General features: G+C 31.7%; 1 protein-coding gene across 3 annotated transcripts in view; it reads right to left on the reverse strand.

Annotated features, from left to right (window-relative positions):
* The window catches only part of LOC141449047 (uncharacterized), an 82,813-nt gene that overhangs the window by 41,898 nt on the left and 16,712 nt on the right, over nucleotides 1-24,203 (reverse strand). For 2 of the 3 annotated variants that reach the window (XM_074118074.1, XM_074118075.1), the window contains 2 exons: nucleotides 9,810-9,870; nucleotides 1,538-1,660 (listed from right to left, as the gene is read on the reverse strand). In XM_074118074.1, coding sequence (XP_073974175.1) covers nucleotides 1,538-1,660; nucleotides 9,810-9,870 — 184 coding nt within the window. Of the gene's footprint in view, nucleotides 1-1,537; nucleotides 1,661-3,364; nucleotides 3,383-9,809; nucleotides 9,871-24,203 lie in introns of those variants that run through there. The other variant, XM_074118076.1, reaches the window with a different exon arrangement.

The following is a 24,203-nucleotide window of genomic DNA, read 5'->3' on the forward strand; positions in this document are numbered from 1 at the left end:
TAGTAAAAATATTTCTAGTCGGGTCAATAAAGGAAAAGTAGATTTTACCTGTAAATGTTATCAACTATCCCTCATACGATAAATAATTGTCCGTAATTATTCAATTTAGGTCGGTAAAATATAGAGGTATATTTAAACAGTTAATAACTTTGAATTATCCAAGATATTTATTCTTGACTTTCAAGTTGGCTGTTTTCTTTCATAATGGGATATATCTAACAAAATAACCACCGTAAAATAATGTTGTTTTATCAAAAGTAGCGACTCAAATTGTTTCTTTAATATGAGGCGAGAGAAAGTGGTGTAAAGCAATATAATAACTCATTGTTTTATTAAAATACTGAATCCCAATTTATTTACTGATTTCTGGCCAAACAACTATCTAAACAGAACATCTGGGATTTTGAAGTAAATATTATTTATATATATATATATTTTTTTTTGTTTTTACCATATTAGAATGTATTTAATATGTAATGAAAAAGTCGAGGAAAATTGTATTGCATTGTTACTTTTGTTTTACGAAATATCCCTGCGAGAAATGAGGTTTTCACATCAAATATTTGTAACTTTTCTTTGTGTAATACAGTTTTCTTCAAGCCCTTCAATTTCATTCATGCGACATAGATCTAATTGTTGATCATTAGAATGGAAGTAAGTTATTTTTGTTTAATAGCAGACAAGAAAGAAACCACTTCAACCTTACAATAAAATGTAAAATAAATATTGTAATTGTCAATAAATGTAAGCCCTGAAGATGAGCTAGTCCCCAGACGGTAAGCTCGGCAAAAATGAAAAAAATAATCCTGACATATTCTTTCTTCCATCTGGATTAATGAATCAGACACCAAAAACTATGAACAACACTTAATTATTTAAAATAAAAACTTTCCTATTTTTGGTCAACCGTACTAGTCAGAGGAGTATTTAAGAGGAGTGCATAAAAATTGTATGCTTCACTAAAAATACATTTTCGAAAAGAGTATTTCTGTTAGAATCTCGTCAACAAATGCCAAAATATAAAGCATCTTTCTTACCTCAGCTAGCTTTTGAGGAACAGGGGCTGCTCAAAGCACAAAGATTCAAGAACCGTCATAAAAATAAAGGCAGAAAATTGGTAAACAGATGCTCATAAAAATTCTATACAATAATTTAAAAAGTAAAAATAAAGTGAGTAAAGTGGTTTTCTGAAAGTTTTTATTTATCACTTATAATTTAAATTCTTCTTTTTTTATTTATGTAACGTTGAATTAAATTAATTTCGTTTAAAAATTAAATTCAAGGTTGCATCAAACTACGAGCGCAAGGTTAAACCAAATTACGACCATTTAAGTGAAACAAATAAATTATTTTTAAAAGGATCAATATTCTGGAACTAGAAGGTAAGGGGTTGTTAGCTGGACTAAAACTTTCACTTCACGCAGAATCTTTTAGCAGACGAATGTACCTAAAAATAGGTTAAATTACAGTCCAACATTATTAGGCGACCTTTAAAATGTTAAATAAATAAATAAATAAAAAGGCCTGAATTACTCACCAGGATCGTGCACCACCATGTGTGTACACAAGCAGGGATTGGTCCCAGGATGTACTGCATTATTTATATGGCACAGAATTTTCTTTGTAGGAACTTCTTCTTCGCACCCCCCCGGCGTTCCCACTGGAAAACATAAATCAAGTCAATAATTAATTACAAAGTAAAATTAATAGGTAAATATTTAATTAGATTAGCAATTCTAGAACTAAATTCACATTCATAATTATGTTACAAAGATGGGCATATGGTATAAAACGGAGGAATTCTAAAGTGTTTCATATGAAAACTGCAAGAGACCTAGACACAGAAGATCTTCCAGATGCAAGATCAATGGAGATAAAAAGTAATCATCGAAGTAGTTAATCATATATTTTTGCGAGAAATCGTTTAAATTTTTAGGAAAAATTGTAACTACGTTCAATGACATTAAGGCAAGGATGGTTGCGGACAACAGATGGAGACAGTCAAAAATCAGCACGCCTTGAGACGTTACTACAATAAGCAAGACTATTATAAGATCAGGAAGCACTTAGCAAGTCAGATGTGGGAGCTATTTTGGGAGAATGTGTGGGAGAAGAAAATCTTCAGAAGAATTCCCGGGAAGTGAAAAAGGAGATAAGTGAAGGATAAGTCGGAAGCAAAGCTGATCCCTATATCAGGAAACGGTTATTTAGGCCTTTATACATAAAAAAAAAGAGATCTTAGAAATTGGTAAATCTCTCAAATTCTGCTCAACGCTGTCGAGCCATCTCACCCGGGGCCTTCCTCTCTACCACTAGCTGGTTATTCTTTCCTCCTCCATTCGTTCCAAGTGACCTAACCATCTATTCCTTCCTTGTTTGATAAGTCCAACTAAGTCCTGATTAGCATAAAGATCTCTGACTTCCCTGTCGGTCCTTATCCTCCATATGTCCCCTTCCAGAATGGGGTCATCATATATTCTTCTTAAAATTTTTAAAAATTGTTTAAGAAGAAGTTAGGTGATGTGGAACTGAATTGGTGGGATGATAATGCTCGATGGCACTTCAGGGAGTTGGGGGTCTTCAAGTGAAAGGTTTTTTGCGTTGACGGATCTATGAGAGTTCATAGATGGTACCACTAAGGTCTGAGGCGGGCAAAAATAGAGGTAGCTGTTGGAGAAGGCTAAGGACTGTAGAGCCCCAGCGAAAGAGAGAGAGATTTTAATTAATAACAAAGTTTTTAAAATAGAGCAGAAGCAACGTATGATAGAGATTCACGGGCTCATTGTCCCATGAGCCGTCCAGGAGAGTCCTGGTCATTTGTTTGGCAAGAAAAAAGAAATAATTTCTATATCAATCAATTTCTGCAATATCTTGCTGAACAGAAGAGAATTAGGGCTTATGGGTAACTGAAGAATAGAAAAATTGGGATTATTGGACAGTAAATGACAAACTCATGTGGCGATGGATTACCTGCAAGCCTATTAGAATCGAGGTTGCAATGGAAATATGACCAAATATGAATGATTGGTGGGTAGAATAGACCTTCGAACCTCAAATACTTCAAATAAACAGATATAGGTCTGCTGGCCAAAAATAAACAATTCCTCTTTTGCGGCATTGAAAGTGAAAAAAGTAAACATATTACAATAATTATTTTTAACTTGATTTAACAGTTATGCAAATGTTAGTGGAAAAGAAGAAAGATCGTCTGCATTTAAATGGGGATGTTTAGGCCCCCGTTAATAGCCTTGACTTTTTTCTTAAGTATTAAAATAAAATAATAACTTGAATGAAATAAAACTACAAAAAACAAAAAAATTAATAAACAAAATACTTAATTCTAATTTATATACACAAATATTACCAATTTAAATGTAGAACTTATAAATTTTAAATTTATGATACATCTTCTAAAGTACAAAGTTACAACATGCCCACTTCGAGGTCTCACGAATTAAATATGAACACATACAAATTTTATACGTTCGTAAAGAATTCTAATTTATTAATACCATTTATGGTAAAAATAAATTGACAAAATATTACAAGGAAATATTTTGCAAACACCTGGTTTTTCAAAACGAAGTTTCTAGGTGACCTTGCGTTTTAAAGATATTTTTAGTTCCGTTAAGAGTCTTCCCCCTTGTGTAATGTTTGTTGACTTTGTTACAGAATAACTGGGATCAGTCTTATACTTAAATAAGGCAAATTAATAAGTACAAACACTAACAAAAATTTACACTTTTAAAAGTTAAGTATAAGGGTTGACTAAACGCTAAAAGATACACTAATCAGCAAGTACCTAACATTTCATCAATACTTCATTGATATCATTCAAGTAAATAATTTGACTGCATTACTTTTCATTGATATTTTTTAGAATTTATTTGATGCCATACACCCTAATGCTGGTCAACTACAAAATATTTGTTCAAGTAGATTGACTGTAATATCTATTAATTTATAATAATCAAACTATTAATACAGATTAAAAAGAAAAATGTCATAAAAATAACAAAAATATGAGGCTAAAAAATTAAAAAACTTTTTATAAAAAATGTTTACATCAACATACATCAATGATTTTGTTTATTTAATTTATTTTATTTTCATTTTTTAAATGAAATCGTCAGTTTATACAATATTTATTTTTCGATTAAATTGATTGTTACTTTACTTTAAGTAGTAGTCAATTGTTATAATTAATCTGGCTTATATTAAATGATATAGTATTCTTCAATTACATTCTTAATCTAGGTATTCTTCCCACAATGTTGTATATATGTAATATAAAGTAGATAAGATATGTATATTTTTAGGACAGTTAATTATTAAAGTATTTTACTACAAAGTTGCAAAACCTCCAAACTTTAACCTGATACATCTCATTAACTACAATCAGTAAAACATTGCAATTTATTTCAGTAATAGAGTAAACTAATCTTTACATTTTGGTACTGAATTCATAGAAAACTGAACAATACGAAGAGAGATATAAAGGTTTGAAATTTGAACGAACTGAAATGTGAACTAATTTGAAAACCTTCAAAATTGTAATACTTTCCATATCTCATTAACTATATTACTAAGTCATTGTAATTTATACCAGTTATAGTGCAAGCTTTTCTTTTTCCTTTAGTAGGTGTAAGAGCTTAATAGCGCTTTAGAGTTAGGTAGGGAAGCTTTTAAATACTTCTTCGTGCTAAATTTTGCCAAAATCGGACTAAACGTAATAGGAATAATACTCCCAGTATAATTAGTGCTAAGGAATAATACTAATTTCCCAACTAAAATAGAAACTAGAAGAAAAAAGAAATATTTGAAAGTATAACCTCGAATCAAATCAAAAATGTTGGACATATCCGGACTGATGGCTTGTCAGCAGACCGGGTGCAGTGAAGAACAATCAACAGCCCATTCTTGGGCACTGAAAGAAAGGACAGGACGAAAGGTTGGCTACAATTTGTGGAGAAACGTCAAAGGCAATGAAATGACCATGATGGGAAAAAAAAGGCACGAGAAAGAAATTAATGTTTGGGAAGGAATGACCCACGACAGGCTGTTCGATTACGGGAGTAAAAAAGAAAGTAAGGCCGATCAGGGAATTACTTTTATTTCTCTGGCGACTTAAATAGGTCTTAAGCGATGATCGTTGGAGTCGAGAACTCCATTACATTTAGCTTGTTTTCAACTAATTCAAAGTGAAGTACAAGAATAATTATCGTAAAACAAAAAACAAAAAATATAATATAGAGGATAAAATATTTTGTTCAGTATAAAATAGCCGAATGAAAAAGTACTAAGAAAGAAACCGGATTTCTTTTTTTTCCCTATTCCTTGTCAATTATTTTAAAAGGAAATGCTAATGAAGACAGAAGTACGAAGAAACAATCGCTACAATTATGATTCATTTCCGGTTACCTTCCATACTTTTAAGTGTTGTAAGTACTCAAAAGCCATCTGGTAGTTCCAAATCCAAAGTTCCTGCCTAAGTTTGTCTAATTGATGTCCGTAATATTAAAATTGGGAAGTATAAAAAGCCTGCATTTGATTGTACAATTTTAAAAATGGGATTTATGCCTGAAACAAAAAGTTATATGAAGAAGAGACAATACATTTTCAATAAATGAAATCTCTCAACAAATTTTTCTGAGACCGAATCATAATCAGTTTTACAACGAAAATGTGAGACAAGAATAACGAAGAAGATACTTAGAAGTGGATGGAAAGAAAGTTGATCCACATTAGTTCGAGGAGGTCATGAATTTCTCCTCAGCATCGAACAGTACGATTTGAGATTGCTTCTGTGGCCAAAACAAAAAACTAGAGATAAACTTTTTTTAGAAGAGTTCCTCGATCTTGCCTTCAATCAGTTATCAGTCGATAGAAAAGGGTTTGAAGAAATACAAAAGATTTTATCCCTGCACCATTTACCTTTATGTGAAAATGCGAAATTTGCATTAACGAAAAGAAAAAAAATAGCAATGAGGAGAGAATGGCTGAGCGATCAGTACACCAACCACTACTCTTTAAATAGAAAATTAATCATAAGAGACCATGTTTAAATACAAATTTACATCCAAAACTTCTTTCATTGAATTGAAAAACTTATAAAATAGAAGCGAAGTAAAATATGAAATCAAATCCAAATAATTACTCCAAAATTTTACTACGACATTCTTACAAAAATAAATCATCTAACGAAAACAAAAAACTATACTTAGATAAAATGTTAATGTATGAAAACATTTCTATAAAATATTTATCTAAGGTTGTAATAAATAACAAAGAAAAAACGTTTTAATATAGATTTATCTTTTACGATGACGTTTACGCCTTGACCCAGATGCATAGGGGTGTTCGGATTGGCGGGTCAAGGAAGTTCACCGTACAAACCATTGTTTAGGAAGGAAGTGCAAGGATAATGGCGCCTAGTTGGTGGCTAACAGATGCATAAATGCCCAGACAAAGAAAAATTTCAAATTAGTATTATATTGCTATTGATGAGGAATCCAGAGGAATGAAGTTACAGCACGGCAGAATATCATAACTAATTAAACAGACGTTTTTATGACAGCCGGCTTTGGTTTCAGTTGCTGTTGGCGATGAAGGTAACCAAGTGTCCTACACTCTGACAGGTCTCCTCCTTAAGAAGAGGCGCAGAAAATAGGAGAAAATAAATTTTTTAGTTCTGCTTAAATCACAGAAATAAAATCAAACAATTGAAAATAAAAAGACTGGTAGCCTTTGTCTTAAAGAATAGATGCGGCTTTAATTGGACCGGGGAAAAAAACCGATAAAAACATTATTTTGAGAATTGTTCTACGCATAACTGCCAGAGTAATGAAAAGTTGGATAACAAATAATATAAAACTGGCATTCGTTCAACTATAAAGCAAATAATTTACAAAATAGTAAAATCTACGTACAAAAAACTTATTAATTTAAGTAAAATATATCATTTAAAACTAAAAATAATGAAATAATAAGAGAATTTTAAGACCAGTTTTCTTATAAATTTTATACAAATTTTTGATAGGATAAATCTTGAGTAATAGTTCAAATAAAATTTATTGATTGCAGCTGTTATTAGACAAATTCAAAATGCTGTTGTTTGTTCGGAACGCATCATAACTTTCCGAGCTTGGATCTAGCTCGTCTCCCATTAGGAACAGCCAAAACAAGTTTCTGAACACTTTGATTCTGACTTGTCACTCCTTAAACTATAACTGGAAGGATGTTAGAAAATAGCCAGGGAATAAAAAATATATTAATGGTAAAAAGTAAAGAAAAGTAATCGCCTAATTCTCAACTAAGATTAAAATCCATTGGGACGTCATTGGACGTGAAGATATTGTGAACAAAGCTAAATGAGCGCAAACAAACAAATGAAGTCTTAAGGAAACTGTAGAAACAATTTTTTTGAAAAAATTGAAAACCAATAAAAACAGTCTGTTCCCTGAATTCCTTTTACAGTTCCATTTCAGAAATAAAACATTCACCAGCCGGAAATCGAAGAGAAAACATTTGCAAGACCAAAAACATCTATTGCTTAGACAGAATTGGAAGAAAAGATCTAGCTTCTTTTAGAATCTTAAACTAATCCATTAGAAGACAGAGTTATCAGGAAGAAATTATTCGTAAAGATACTTCTAACAAAAAATTTTAACAGTCTTATATTGTTTTATTTCAGAAAAACAATCATTCAACTACGTTTCAATCCATCGGAGTCATTTTTTAAACAATTCAACATTTGAAAACAATTCAGTTATCTGAAATATGTAAACTGTTGACCACTCTCTCAAGGGAACTATTGGAGTAGCATATCCCCATATGATTCTTACGGTCTCTCAAATGTTTCGTACATAATTTTTTCCTTACTTGGAAAGTATGCTGATCAAAAGAGTACCAGTCTCAAAGAAGTGTAAATAATTGTCTAATTTAAAATTCAAGAGATTGTAAAAAAGTGTCATCATCCGAAAAAGGTGAATTAAAATGTCAAACAATATAAAGCAGAGGTTTGGTGATTACTGAACTATTTGAAATCAAACAGTTACGGCTGAAAATACCGTTCATTTTGCGGTTCTTTGTTTACTAGATGGTATCAACCCGCTTGTGAAGTTATGAAAACACGCGAGAGAAACAATGAATACTGAGCTAGAAGGTTTTTTTCAGTGTGTGGAAAATAAGTATTCTAGACGACATATTATAAAACATCTATACTTCTGTCATAACGTTAAATTGTTTTGCGCAGCAGTTAGTGTTCAGTTTGTTCATTGCCAAGAGGAAATTAATAATCAATACAAAATGATATCCCTCATTTCCGTTAAATAATTAAAAACAAATCTAGTTAAAAGTATTTCCTGTTTTGCAGCAGAAATATGAAATAAATTCCATTACTAGAAGGAATAAAATTGAAAGTAAAATTACGATTAGTTTTGTTTCAAAATCGAAAAAGTGGGCCACTTATTTTATTTCAAGGCACATCAACTCATTAGCATCTGGAGCTTTTTTCAGTACACTGCCAGGGTTTCTGGTCACTATTCTCTCGATACAGAAAACACTGTCCATAACCAGACAGTGAACTGTAAGAAGCTTCAAGGAAGCTTCTAAAGGCTAGAAGATGGATCCGAACTTGAGATCTACTCGAGGAAATTAAGTATATAACTACTGAGCTATACTCAATTTTATTATTATTTTATTTTATGGGTTAAAAAAGTAAATTGCAATTTTTAATTTGAGACGACAAAACCTATCAACAAACCCTTGATTGACCCTTGAGATTAGAGTGGATTTTGCATTCTTTCGAACCCCTCTTTACCTAAAATAAACTAATCCTAACAATCTTTTTTCATACCCATACCCATTTACATGGAAATATAATGAAAAATAAGGGTTAGTCTCAATATAATTTGTTGACCTCTGGCTACTTGGGCTGTTACATCTCCGAATGCAGATTCTTTAGGGTTTTGTAGGCCAAGAGGAAATCAATTAACCTAGGCTATCACCTTGACAATTAGCAATAATTAAAAAAAAGCTTCCCCAATGGAGGATGTTTAATTAGATTTAAAAGTCAGAAGAGTGAGTCATGTGTAAATGATTGAATAGTATCACTTTTTCTTCATTTTTGAATATAACTTTGGTGCCTATTAGAAGAACCGCTCACAGTTTTTCCTAAATCTCCTGATCTCCTGAGAGAAATTAACTCCCCCAAAAAAGTTGCAGTATCATTTAAAGAGAAACCGTGAATTGAAATAGGGAAATAGGCATTTTCGGCGAGTAGTTATTGTAAAGAATTAAAACAATAGTATTATGAAGCATTTATTTTTAATGAAGAATCAATTTCAAACACCAATACTTCAGAACTGGGTGGTTTGGTACAATAATTATGTGTTCAGACTTGTAGATGGGATGCCCTCCTCGTTCGTTTCCTGTGTGTAGCTGCTTCCAATTTGTAAATAAAATGTCAATAGCAAAGTATATGCTTCCGCTACCGTAATTTAGTAGTTACGACATAAAAGACCGGCTGTTAAAAAAAAAAGTGATTACTTTACTTTCTTTTTTTGCAAAGTTCGTTTGGTTAACAAGAGAAATAACATTCATAAATATAACCGTTGATGAAAGAAGAATCATGATAAATTAGGTCAGATAAATAAATAGTAGAAATGCGGATTGGGTAATAAAAGAAATAATGTTATCAAGACTATAGATGTAAGATAGATGAACTGAAGTTTATAGGCAATAAGCAATTGCATAACAATAATATATTTATTGTTTGCGATTAATAATTAAATAATAATGAGACTTACCAGCTGTTGCGGTGGTGATTACGGCTAAGAAAACCGTTATCACCTGCCATAAAGGCTCCATCTGTAACAAGAAAAGGGATTTTTAGTAAATGACAATTTTTTTTGTATTAACTAACAAATATATTCATTTTAGATCTTACTATTTAACTATAATTAATGTTAAACATTAATTTTTAACTTTCATCTTTGTATAGGAACAATCTTTTATTTTGGTGGGCAAAGTTGTTATTTATGTGAAAGGGAGCAAGTAATGTTTTTTTTACACTCCTGTTCCCACTCGGAAGCATTTTTGACCATTTAATCAAAAAGCTTGAAAGTATGTGCTTGAAAATGTTTGAATTTGTCTCTATAAATCAAAATGTATCTTGAACTTTTTTTTAAAACTAGGAAAAAACAAATTAATGATTACAGTTGAAATTAAACATAATTTGCTGATACTGTATTTAGAACCAGTAAAAGTAGAATGAATGCAGTTGAACATACTTCCTGTAAGTTTAAAAAAACAAAGAATTGAAAATGTATGGCTTACATTATCAAGCGACTTTAATGTTAAACTACAGAAGGAAGAGCAAATCTAAATTTAAGTCCAGAACTGGGATTCCACTGTATTAGTCCATGAACTACAAATAACTAGTTTACCACTGTTTGTTACTCCCTCTAATAGTAAACATTTTAATTGCTGAATATTTCTAATAAAAAAAACAATATTTGTAGATTTTTCATCGATCTCTAAATAATAATTTGATATCAATTAATATCATATTAAAATAAATAAGAAACTTAAATTGTTAATCCAAGATAATTTTTCAGGAAAACAGATTTCTGGCCAAACAAGATTTGTTAGGCCAAAGAGTTAGTTAAGGAACACGTTTGTCTGCATTCTTATCACTGAACAGAAGAAAGAATGATGATTTAATTAAGAGGAAAATCAAACTCATTTCAGTAGTTTTGAATGCATATTGTTAGAATCTACGATTCACCAAGTGAGCATCTTTAATAAAAGAATTTAAATTATTCATTATATCCACTGATGTTATCGTATTGTCCATTAAGCAGATGACGGGCACCAGTGGTACCCAAAATGAAAAGAGATAGATTTTCAAAGGATTTCCACTGGCCATTGCTCAAAATTTTGACCAGAAGATTTAGAAACAAGAACAAGTACAAATATATCCCCACTTGTATGTTACACGCAGATAATGAAACATAGAAGAGATTTCAAAACCTCACGATAGTATTTGATTCGATAATTTTATTAATAACACTAGTGCATAATTTTAAAAAAATCAAATAATTAATACGAATTAATACGTAAAACCTTGATCTATGTTCGACCTCAACATTCGACCGACATGCAGGCAAATGGGATCGTTCAACAAGGTTGTGAGTACTTTCAAAGTTCTGCATCTGGCAATAGAAAGTTGTTCTCACTTTTCTATCGCCAAGCCTAGCCGACCGTCCAATTTGAAATTTCGTATTATCAAATATCTTGTTTGAAAATAGAATTAGTTTCTATTGAAAGTAAAGGTACTTTATAAATAATGAATCCAATTTCATCCATCTAGAGAAACAATTATGTAAGACTATCGCAACAAGATAAAATTGTTATTGAAAGGAACCATTTTAATTCAATATCCATCTTGGAATTAAATACCCTAGAATGCTTTTAATTGTCTATAATTTGTGTATCAATGTAGATTTAGTAAAATTTCAGTCGATTAAAACACCCTGCTTACTTAATTATCAGATCGATTTACATCCTACTGAGGATGAAAGTTACAGCCGCTCTTTTCCAGAGCGCACGTACCTCATTTATAGTACGTGTGAAACGATAACTTAGAAATTAGTAGTAATATGATAAGTATATATGTAGGAAAGAAGAGAGTAGATAATACTTAACAAGAAAGAAAGAAAGAAAAACAAGGAATCACTTCAATAATAATCAATATGCAATAATATATTTTCTCGCCTTTACACCTTTTCGTCTTAATACACACATTCAATATGATAATATATTTAACGCCTGGAAATGATTTAGACAAAACAATATCTTTTCCCATTGCCATCAATATAAATATGTTCATAAAATAGCATTTTAAATAAAATAAATTTATAATGGGGTGCCTCCACGGATTTCTATTCCACATATATACATAAATTATATTTATCTGCACATTATTATGGTATAAAACAAGTTACATGTAGATAAAGATTAATTTTTTTATGAACACAATGGCGGCCAAAGCCTTTACTGCCAAAATTTATGTCCTTCGTCGATCAGGACTTTTACAATGTGAGAGGGAGGCTCTAATACAACAATGGTTGATCACTAAATTCCAATCAATTATGGTGCCGATCCATCAGATTGCGCGAAGCGTCTAGCACCGGAAATTGATTAAAAGAATGAATGCTTTCAATGAGTGGGCATCAAGCGAATGACAGGGGGATTCCACTTAACTGCCAATCTAATATGAAACCTGGATAAGAAAATGTTGTTCCTGTCTTTTTAGACTAGAACTATTAAATTGAATATAAATATGTGTCTCTCCGAGCTGCCGTTAACAGGACATGTTGGACCCCTCTGCTGAAGGAGAATGATGCCCCGGCTAATGTGCTTGGAAAATGTTCAAACAACATGCTTCTCGTTTTGCAGAGGCCGGAGAGTTAAGCACCAACTAAGTTGAAGAAAGAAAGAAGAAACCTCTGGTACGGCTAGGATGTAGTTCGTTATCTGCTATAAAAAAGAAATAACAAAGATCAAAGCGGAGAGAGAAGAACAAGAAAAGGGCTTCATATGAAACAGATTAGATCCTTTGACAAGAAAAAGTTCTGAATAAGGGAATATCGAGGACGTGGGCTGTGATTTGCTTTGTGGGGCACTATTCTAAAATCCAATGAAGTTCTTCAGAAATAAGTAACCGAACAGGGAAACAAAAAATGGGATTTTTTGTCATTTTTTTAGATGAGCTCGCTTTGTTTACTTAGAGGATACTTTTGTATTAAACTGTTAATCTCAAGCTTTCGTAAACAACAATTATTAAGGCATTCCTCAAACTTCGAATTTCATTAAGAATAAATAAATTGGTTGACTTTAATATTTATTCTATATATCAAAATTGCTATCTTTCTGATGGGTTCCCATCTACGTACGGGTCAAAGAACTAGAAAGGAGTAAAGTTCCAGGATGTCTGAGTGTCGATTTGGTACTCCCACGAAAGCTGATTGTTATTGTTAGAAGATCAATCCAACCTTTAACAACTCTTAGACAAGCCGAGAAAAACATTAACATTAGTACAACTTCCAGAAAAAAAATTTTATCTAGTATTTTTAATAATTACAAAACTTCTAACATGTACAATACAGAAATATTTTTGCATTAAATTCCAAAAGTTTGGACTTAGGTGCCTTTATTAAAAATGTTGGAGTCCGCTAATGTGAGCTTAATGACTAGAATCAACATTGGTGATAAATTCTTGTCGTGACAATGCGGATGCAAAATTATTCTTCAACGAAGTTTCTCCTTTACCTTCCAAATATCACTCTTTATCGTAAACTAAAATCTCAAGAGCTTATAAATTCAGAGAAAATAAAAAATTGAAATTTCGTGAAATCTCACGGACCAAAACTCTAAAATCATCTTTAGCTCTCTAGCGAGTAAAAAAAATTGTGTGAGAGAATTTCTATATAAGCATTAAATCAAGATATAAAACATGAAACAACTGTACATTGACGACCTACGCAAATTGACGTATTAGTTAAATGAAACAGGGCAAGGTCCGAGAGTGCAGCGCAGCAGCAATTTCATAATCGCCAGACAGTCAGTGTAACTGGGCCAGCCGGATCACAATAACCCAGGACTGGACACCACCCGGCCACAGGCAGGCATGTTCCTTTATCTTTTAAAGTGCAAACAAGACTCAGAATATATCAAAATGACGTAATATGACATAGTTTGTAAACAAATTGGATATTCGTCTTAATTGTAAAAGTAGCTAAGGCTGATTCAGTTACACTATTTGTATTATTGTGTTTTAACTTAATAAAAGTTAAGTAAATTAAATGAAGTACGATTATACCCATAAAAAATATTCTTAAATATGAAAATTATTATTAATATGTAGCGCATTAATATTTAAATATGAAAATTGATAATGAAAATCTGGCACGAACCTTTCTCTTCTAACTCAAGGTTCCAACTGATTCATTCTTTGCAATCTCAGAATTTCAAAAAACTGATCAGCAGTAACATACGGATACAGTCTGTAGGACTTTAGAATGATCTATTCTCATGCCTTCTCTGGATTACCTTGAAACGATTTCCCCAGGGAAAATTGTTCTAATAAAAGTATTAATCTACTATGTGTGAGTGTGCAATACATTGTGCGGTGATGAAAACCAAATTATCTATTTGTATATCATGTTTATAGAAAATCACAAAACCATTTCCGGAAAATCTATTGTTATATAGAGTATGAAATATTTGTTTCAGCAGGAACTCGTACACAGGATAGTTTCGGTGGGTTGTTCAGTTTCAACACCTGTATTGAACTGCGACGGACAGAGGGTTCTTCAGAAGAGGAGAAATATGTTCTTTTCCAATGCTTTAGAGTAATGTGTTAGTAACCTCACTAGGTCACTTGTTATCGCAACTCCAAGTTGGAGCAAAATTAGTTCTCCAGAAGTGTGATTGTTTGAATAAGTTTTCCAGTGTTTTCTGAACAAAATTAGCCAAAGAGTTTCATTTGATAACATAAAGTAATTAGAGAATTAGGTGTCGTGGACGGAGACGGCTATAAAAAAGTTACTTTACAATTAATTTCTTTACAATTAATCATTAAACTAAAAATTCTAGGCTTAGGCAGCAAAACAGGCCTCGCCTCTATCTGCTCGGCTACCGTGGCCTCTGTTTTGATAGCAGAACTTCCTCTTTGGTTTGACACTTCAGGCGAAAATTGATTTTAATGTAAGTTTGACTACAGACTTCATTCTACAGAATAATTTTATTACAGTTTACATGAATAATATTGAAGCAAATATCTTAATAATATTCAGACTATATTCAGAAATTTAGTTACTTAAATGCCATAAGTTTAGCCGTAAGTAAGTCTAGCTAAAGAAGCCAACCTGGTCTGAAGAAATCATAATGAAAGTCATTGCCCTAGCAGTTTATTTAATTTATTAATAATGAATATAAGTTAAAATGTGTATTGACCTTTAAATAAATACCCACCGTTCCCACCAGAATCTTCAAATATAGAGAAATGTTCAAACCCAGGAAGTAAAGTACACTTATTTGACGTGACGTACACTCACAGTTGACTTTTAACACTCTGAGCAAGCTATCAATTATTAATATACTAACATTTAAAACGAACTGCCAGAATAAAAAAAACCAACTAACGACATATCATTAATAACAGAAACTTCTTACTTTTGTCGAATCTGATGTTTCTTTTTTTTCTTAAATCTTATTTCAAATATTCAATCTTATTTTATCACTATTATCTTTGAAAACAGTTTACATTTATTACATTAATTGTACCAATCTCTATTGTGGCCTTTTCATTATAAAATAATCTAAAAAATAAATGTCACTTCACTTGGAAAATAAGTGATTCTGTTATGGAAAAACAATTTTAGAAATGTAAGATCATCTAATTCATTTATACATGTATTTACTGAGAATAAAGTACAGAACATCTCTCTTGAGTTTGAGAACTATCTCTAAAAAATGGAACATTAATAGTAAATATTAATTAATAATTCGGTAACTATTAGAGGAGTTTATTTTATGCAGCGGATTGATACTAAGAGGCTTCAGTTTTTTACTCTACTGGATGCAGATGGCTTCTTTTAGCACTGTGCCAATGCTTTATATGTTGCGGAGGGTTTTGTGGGCTTGACTCTTGTAAGGCTACAGCCCTTTTAGCGTGAGAAATCTTGTTGGTCTAAGGATTTCAGGAAAAACTTTGGAAGATACCCCAACAGAGAGTTAATGGATGTTTTCATTGGAAACCGACACATGCGCCAAAAAAAATAAGATCGATGTAGCCTGGCCATGTAAAACGGTGCCAGCCAGAACTTAGAACTACTAAACGGCTATTATTATTCGTCAAGCCTAGTGGAGAGAGAATTAAAAAAAAATAAGTGTTGAGGATACATGAATATGATAAAGCCCTTAACCCTTCGACTATCAGAATATCCTTCCAATTAATAATGAACCCTTATTTTGATAAGTGAAGGCATCCACCAATTAGATGAGATAAACTAATTATATTTAATGTAGATTTTGGATGACAAATAAATGAAGAAAATAAAAAATAAATATACCAATCACCCGATCAAAACTTAATTTGGGTTTTTGTTTGTAGAAACACTCATTTTTATGGTGTTGAGTTTACAGATAAGTAATTAAAGGAAGAAAAGCAATATCTATTTTTTCGTGTGAACTTAACGTCCAGCTCCCAAAGACATGGAATTTCCAAAACGAAAAGTAAAGTAAGAGCCCAATAAATCTGAGAAATTTGCGGTTGGCTTTGGGGACTTCCCAGTGGCACTAACTCCCAATATTTATCTACTTCATGTTTCAATACTCTATAGACATAGGAGTAGACCTAGAGAAGATTATTATTAATTTATTCATTTAAGTTTTGTTTTATTTCACAAAACAAAACGGTACTAAAAAGGAAGACAGTTCGTGAAGTATTTAAAACACAAATGTCTCAGACGAAAGTATAGATATTTAGGTCTAATATATTTTTAATTTCATATGCTTGTAACATTGAGAATACTAAAAAATTTATTGACTTTGCACTTTTTATTTTGCTGGGGGTCACCAATGATTCTCGCACGCATTAGATCCTCTCACTTCGAAGAGTTTTTACTAAAACTTTATTTTGCAAAATCTTGAGGAAAAAACTCAATAGAATAGTTGAAGTTTCTTTAATTTGGTAGTCATTTATTGAACATATTCTACTGTGCTTTTTGATTTAACTTAAACATTATTCAAAAAATAAAAGTCCACCATTCATTCTAGATTAAAAACCCAAATTAAATACCAAAAATCACGAAAACATACGACAAAGACGTAATAGGAAATAGCCAATAATTATTTGTTAGCAACTTGTACGCCACGGCCAAAAAGAATGACATTTCACAAGAAGCTTTTGAAGAACGAATGATAAAATCTCTACCTGGTGACTCCTCCTTAATTGGTAAACTGTTTTATTACCATCTTAACTTGGATACGCCAACTGGCGCGCAGAATAAATTTCCAAACTATTTATTAAGTTATTAAAATTACATATATTTTTAACGCAGCATCTGTTCATTGTATCGCACCTTAGAGAGAACCATTCAAAAAGTATGTCATTGGCTCTTGAGCATCATGATCAAGGCTGTATTTGGTTAAATTAAATTGTACTTTATTTTGTTTAAAGATGGTCGTTGCATATTAACGCTCCCAAACTTTTACATTAATAAAGTCTTAATAACCCTACAGGTAGTCTTCTGCCCTTTTATTGCTTCTGGTACCTATTACAAACTCAATAGTTTTAATTTGGTAATAATTTTTTATGTTTTCTACTAAGTTATCCATATTTCTTGAGAGATCTTCGGAATACAATTCTGTATTTTGTTTTGCAGTTTGGCTGTGATAAACACAGGGACGCTAAGTTACTTAAAGATGTATCTGATCCAATTTCACTAAAGAGTTGGGTTACTTCATGAATATTTAGTTTTACAGGTACTTTGTATCCAATTTAATATGGTCAAAAGAGGGCCACGAGCTAACCAAGCTTTTATAAAGCAATAAATATCTTATGAAAACTTGATTTTTATAAACTTATTGCAACATTATTGTAGCATTTATATTAAAAAAGAAAAATAAATCAATTGAGAAGCAAATTGCAATGCACTCTGTTGCGCTCTTCAAGAAGTATAAATTCAAGCAATCATTTTAAATAACAATTATTAAACAGCATTGAAATTTAATTGTTCAGAAATAAGCAGTTTCACATGAATTACATAAGCATTTTGTGGACTGAGGTAGATGTACTAATATTTCTGAGAAGTAGGCGTGATTGTGTGAACTCAATAATGACATCAGTGTATAGTACATTTTTACGCTTAACGTATGTCCCAATGATTTACAAATGGGTTCAGTGACTCATTTTCAGCATCCTTAAAACAAGTCTGAGGTTGGCACTCACTCGACTTTCTGTTGCTGCTACTATCATAAGGTTCTAAGCCACAATTATCTTGACTTTTGGCTCATATTTAATCCTAAGAGGCGCTAATGACCATAGTAATCGCTGCGCCAGGCAAAAATAGTCTAAACTCAATTTTCAAGACAGTGAATTCTTAATTGAATAAAAAGATACCAGTACCACTGATTGAGGAATTTTCTTTTTTTTAAACTTGAATTTAGGTACACATTTAGCCCGATTTAACGTAATATAAGAGGTAGGACCAAACATTTCAGAAAAATGGAATCTACCAATCCCATTTTCAAGAAGTGCCCTTAAACAAACTTTTTGAGAAAATTTTGAGAGAAATTTTTCAAATAAAAGTAATAGAACTATAACAATAAGATACTAAATCTTTCAAACCGTCTTTGGGAAATTCTTGACATAAATGAAAAACTATTTAGTAAAATGAATTTTTCACTAAGCCTGAGAAATCCTACTGACTGAGTTCAGGGCTTTAGGCCTTCAAGTCATAACTTCTTTGGTACCTAACTACTCAACAATTGTATCAGAAAAATCTTCTGTGAGAACACCCACAACTTTGTAATACCAAAATTTAAACTACAATTCTATAGTAAATATTACTTTTCTTAATTCTATGTTCACAAAAATTAAAAGAACTTTTGGAAGAAGCGATATATCTGAATAGCGGTTTAATGAACAGATCAAAACATCTAAAGGAAATTCACTGTTCCCAATAAGTGGTCTCTTCTAACTCACAATTTCGTACATAATTGAAAAACAATAAAAATCATAGTACTATTCGATCATTACCTGCTCAAAAATAATTTTACTAAGAAACTGTCAATACGTAATAAAGGTTTTTTTGGTTCATCCTTACTGAGGGATTAATGCTATTAATTAATTAATTAAGTTATTAATGCTCACAAAGTTAATGATTATGCCATGTTCAGGAGTATTCAATAAAACACTTGAACGATAAATCTAGCTTAAAAATCAAGTTTACTTGAAAGATTAAATTTCTAAAAAATAAAAACAATAATTTTGACCTTTATTTAAAAAAGTTACTGTCACATTGACTAATGTTATATTTCGCAACCTGTGTTGTTAATAATCACTATTTGGATGGTGAGATTCCACAATTGTATAAAGTGAATAAGTGAATCTAAATGTCATCATGAAAACAAACAAATATTCTAAAATTAAATAGATTTTATTTAATAACTTGGATATAAACTAGTACATCTCGACTGTATTGGGTGCTCAAAGTGTACACTTTTACTGAAAAAGGATAAAGTGGTAATCTCATAATTCACCTAACTGAAATGAACTCTTATTTTAACATTTTCAAAGTTTCTTGAATAACTTTGAAGTTATTATTTACTTCTTTGTAGATATATAAAATTTATTTTGTAAATTTGTAGTAGCTAAAATAAGGCATACAAACAGGAATTACCAAGAACTTGCAGACGAGTTCTCTAGTTGTGGATGAAAATTCAAACGTAAAAAAAGTTGACCTGAATCAAAATTTATACGTTGGAGGAACAATTTTTAATGAAGTCTATAAATTTGATTTTGCAAAAATATTGATTATAAAAATTATTTCATAATTTTTAATAATTTATGGCCCAATATGTTGAATTTGTGTAACGTTTAATATATTACTAATAAGTGACAAATACTTTTTACTATAGCATGTTGTCGACCTCGTATTATGAGGTCAGCGCGAAATAGGTTGTCGAAATTAACCTTGAAGTTACAGACTCGCCCACATAATAAATACTTGGTCCTCCTTAAATTTCCCTATGAATACTTATTTTTAAAATTGATACATCTTCTTCTCTAAGATAAAGAATTTGCTCTTTTCTTAAGAGCCACAGTAAAGTGTACTTAAAAAACTGCATTCATCTTGAGATCTATGCTTTCATCATGGAGATATGAATAAAAATGAACATTATCCCAGAAACATATGGTAAATAAAAGTTACTCTGGACACCTTTCTGTATGACTTAGGAGAAAATCTTTTGTTTTATGGAAGCATTAAAGTAAGGCCCGGTTAATCTGTGGTCAGGTCCAGCGACATTGGCTCAACTCATTAATGACCACGATGTGATCACCTTAGTAATGAACATAACCAACATTTTTATAGGGGCTCTTGAGGAATTTAGCAAAGGAGTAAGAGGCTGTAGCCTTAGTAACATCAGCAACACCAGCTGCTTGAGAACGTCATCAGAATCAGGTCTAAGTTCCTAGAACATTATAATAACACTAATAAAAGCGGGAATTAGAGCTTTATATCGATGCTTTCAGGCACTTTCAGGTAATTTCTGTGAGGGCTTTGTGTAGGCCGATATTTGCTTTCGTCAGTGAGTTATGAGTTCACACAAAAAAATGTGAACAATTTTTCAACTCAAGGGAAAGATTAAAGAAAAATTATTAAGTAATCTACCACAAGGAAAACGGCTTAGTGAAGACAAAAAACTAAAACAGCTAAACGGCCCTTTTTAAAGAAGCTGTGTGTCAAAACCGGTTGGCTGAGATGACTGTGAAATATAGAAAGAATGGAGCCTGGAAATCATCCTTCCAAAACATGATAAATGCACTTTCATTGATGATTACTTTTATTCATTCTTTAAAGCAAAAACAACTAGTCATTGGTACCTGGAAATACTCAGTGCTACACCGGTTTCCAGAAATATATACTGTTACATTCACAATCACTAGACAGTGAGCAGTAAATGGTTATTCTAGAAAGAGAAACTCGAAAAGGATCATGTCTGAATTTAAATCGAAAATGCAAAGTAAGACCACATCATAGTAGAATCAACTAGATATCGAAAAGTTTTATTACATATTTAGTAAATTAAAGTAATTTAGCGAAGTAAAAACCAGCTATATATGAGAACCTCTTAAGAAATATTTTCCCATGTAATACTACGGTTTTTCCAATCTCATCATGAATAATAAAAGGAATAAAATATTTTTGCAATGAGATGATTATTTAAATTAAAATTACCTTTAATATTCAACTTGAACTGAATTTTATAAATACGTTTAATTACTATGAATACGCAATCTATGAAGATAAAAGTTATTTGAACAGTTCAGCGAATAATTAAAGTTAAAACAGAAATCTATTAAACTGTGTAGATATGTCCAGTATATGAAGAACATACGGACAATAGTTAAAAACAAAACCAACCTTGAATTGAAGAACTGGTTCTTATCGTGGGAAATTGTATTAGCATTGTCAAGGTTACATATACCGTAACAAAACAAATATTATCACCTGTAGTGGTTAGCTTTCTAACTATGGATGAATTGAGCGTACACAAGTATGCAATATCCTTCTGGCTAATTCACCTCCATCCACGGCCAAGTGTGCCAGAGAAACAGTGCAAGGGGTTACGAGTTTAACAATCGCACTGATATCAAAATGCCATTGTTTCTCAACTTTTCTAAATGTAATTTTAATCAATGAATTAAAATGCCACGCCATTTTAATATTTTAATGCAATATTTTTCTCCTTCTAACATTAAACTTGTCTAGCACGTAGAATTCCTTTTTTAAAGTTGGATGGACTCCAGTCCAGCTCGTGTGAAGTAATGCTTCTCTGCCACTATCATCCTATTTCTTTCTGTGACTTCTTCCTGGTCCGCATTCTTTGGCATCCTTACCAATAGGGGGATACCCTTCATTCTATTTATATGCATTGAAACCCTAACTGTTTAAGGTTTCGACAATAGTAAATCTGGGCCCAAAAATATGCATTTAAAGAATGAGCATTAAGGGACTTCGCTTAAGAAAGATAGAAAATAGATGAAAGAAGAGCCATTCTGATCCAAGCATAAGAAGAGACTAAAACATTCTCGGTACGTAGCAGCATACAGCATCTGCTGAAAATACATCAAACATAACAGTCTTCTTTATACTTCTACCTAAATTTCTACATTTCGCCAACTTCGTTAGAAAATGACCTCTAAAAAACAGCTCACAAACCGCCGACCTAACTTGAATGCCTCGCTTAAAAATATAATGTTCGAAACATGAAATAAAGAAGTTCCAGCAATACAAATGAAGTTTTTTCTATTTTTCTCGTAATTCTACATCTAGACCTCAAGATTAAAAACTAGCGGATCTAAAGTGTACAATGTTATGCCTGGCTCCAAACTGCTGTGTTAGATACAGAATACCAATAAATTCTAGTAAATCTAACGAAGATTTTTCTAGTTTTTTCTTTTTAGAGGATTTCTAGATCGAAAACTAGCCAACTGAAGGTGTACAATGTATTCCTGGCTTAAAAATAGAGTGTTGGAAACACAAAACAAGGAAATTCAAGTAAAACTAAGGAAAGTTTTGTATTTTTTCTCGTTTTTGAGAATTTCTAGTTCCAAAACTAGCCAACCAAAAGTGTCCAACGTATGTCTCGCTTAAAAATACTGTGTTAGAAACAGAAACCTAGGAAATTCTAGTAAATCTACAATGATTTTTCTAGCTTTCTCTTTTTTGAGAACCTCTAGTTCCAAAACCAGCTAACCGGTGGTGTACAATGTACTTAAAGATGAAAGATAAGCTAGGTGAGCTAGTAGTTTGACGAGCTAAATGGGTATTTTATACGACAATATTAATGATACACATTGGGTAAATATTTTTCTTTATTTTTCATTTTGAAAAAAATAGGAAAAACAAAAATCTGTGTGCTGTTTGGACATGATACAGTGTTTTCCGTTGCGTTCATAGCTATCTAGGGCAATGGACAAGGATACAAATTGGGGAGACCTTTTTTTTATTATTTCATTTCAAGAAACGAAGAAAAAGTAAGAATGTGTGAGCTAGTTGGATGAGGTACAGGTGTTTTCTGGTACGTACATGGATATACGAGTAGCAAGGCAGTAAATGGTAAAAATGGAGTAGACTTTTCTCATAACACCCATTACGATAAACAAAGAATTCAGTTTCATAAATTGTGTGAGAGGAAGTCGACTTGCATCTTTTAAGCGTCTTATCTTGGCGTCTCCATGGGTATTCCAGCCTCTTCTCACATAGCGACAGCAGAAATAGTTAATATGTGCAACTGCATGGAATTAGCGAACCCATTAGAAATCTCTGTACGGGAAACACACTGAGACATACACATTCAAATCTTAGGAAATCCTCACATTTCTGAGAACATACAACCGTCGCCGAAGAGAGCCCCAATAAGTATTTTATGTCAATGTGGATGTGACTATGTAGGCGCTAACTATTCAAATTGATTTATTTACGTCTTAAAAAGAAAAAAAAACCAACATCAAAATCGGCATTTTTCTCTGTTGTCACGAACAGTTTTTTGGTGTTTAAATGGGGAAATGTAAAACCTGTTTTAAATGTAAAGATCGCTATTATACACTTTGAAAACGGAAATTCTCTTGATTTTAAAAGACGAGGGTTGCGGACATTTTTAGTTTCCAGTTAATTACAATATCAAAAAGAACAAAGGCAACAGAGATCTTGAACAGGTGATGTCTTATGGGAAGAGCGAAATACTTGTATATTGACAAGATAAGGCAAGAAGGCAAAGATAAAATCTGATCAAGTATGAACCTAAAACTCGTGGATGTACAATAAAAGATATATGAAATAGATGGAAGTAAAGTTTTCTTCTTACTTGGCTAAAACAATTGGTCATGTGAAGAGAATAACATTGTTTTATTACCGTCCAATCCAATCAGGAAGCTTTCATCAAACACCAGGTTGTTGATTGAGGTTAAATTATTCTCTGTAGAATCACAAAATATGCTCACTTGAATTTGTAAATAGACGATTTCTAAAGCTGCATTTTTTCCTTTAATTATTACTGAACCTTTTAATTTCGTCTTATTTCTATACGTAAACACTGTTAACATTCACGACAGAAGTTATACAAGTTTATGTAATGATTTGCGATTCTGAAATATGTGTTATTTATACGTATTCATTACTGATTCATACAAATACAGGTCACTAGGAAAAAGTTACTGGAATACAATTAAGGCATTTTTGAGGTATCTCATTAAAAGCAATTTGTATGATTCCAACTAATAGTTTCACTGTTTCATTATGAATACCTAACAAAATTTATAACTGTTGCAAATATCATTTTCAAAAGAGCTCGTAAAATCTAGCGCATCGTTTCTTGTTAATAACAATAATAAAATAAGACTTTAA

This window comes from Rhodnius prolixus, unplaced genomic scaffold (genome assembly GCF_049639745.1).
Source record: "Rhodnius prolixus isolate KJV_2025 unplaced genomic scaffold, Rpr scaffold_2, whole genome shotgun sequence".
Taxonomy (NCBI): domain Eukaryota; kingdom Metazoa; phylum Arthropoda; class Insecta; order Hemiptera; family Reduviidae; genus Rhodnius; species Rhodnius prolixus.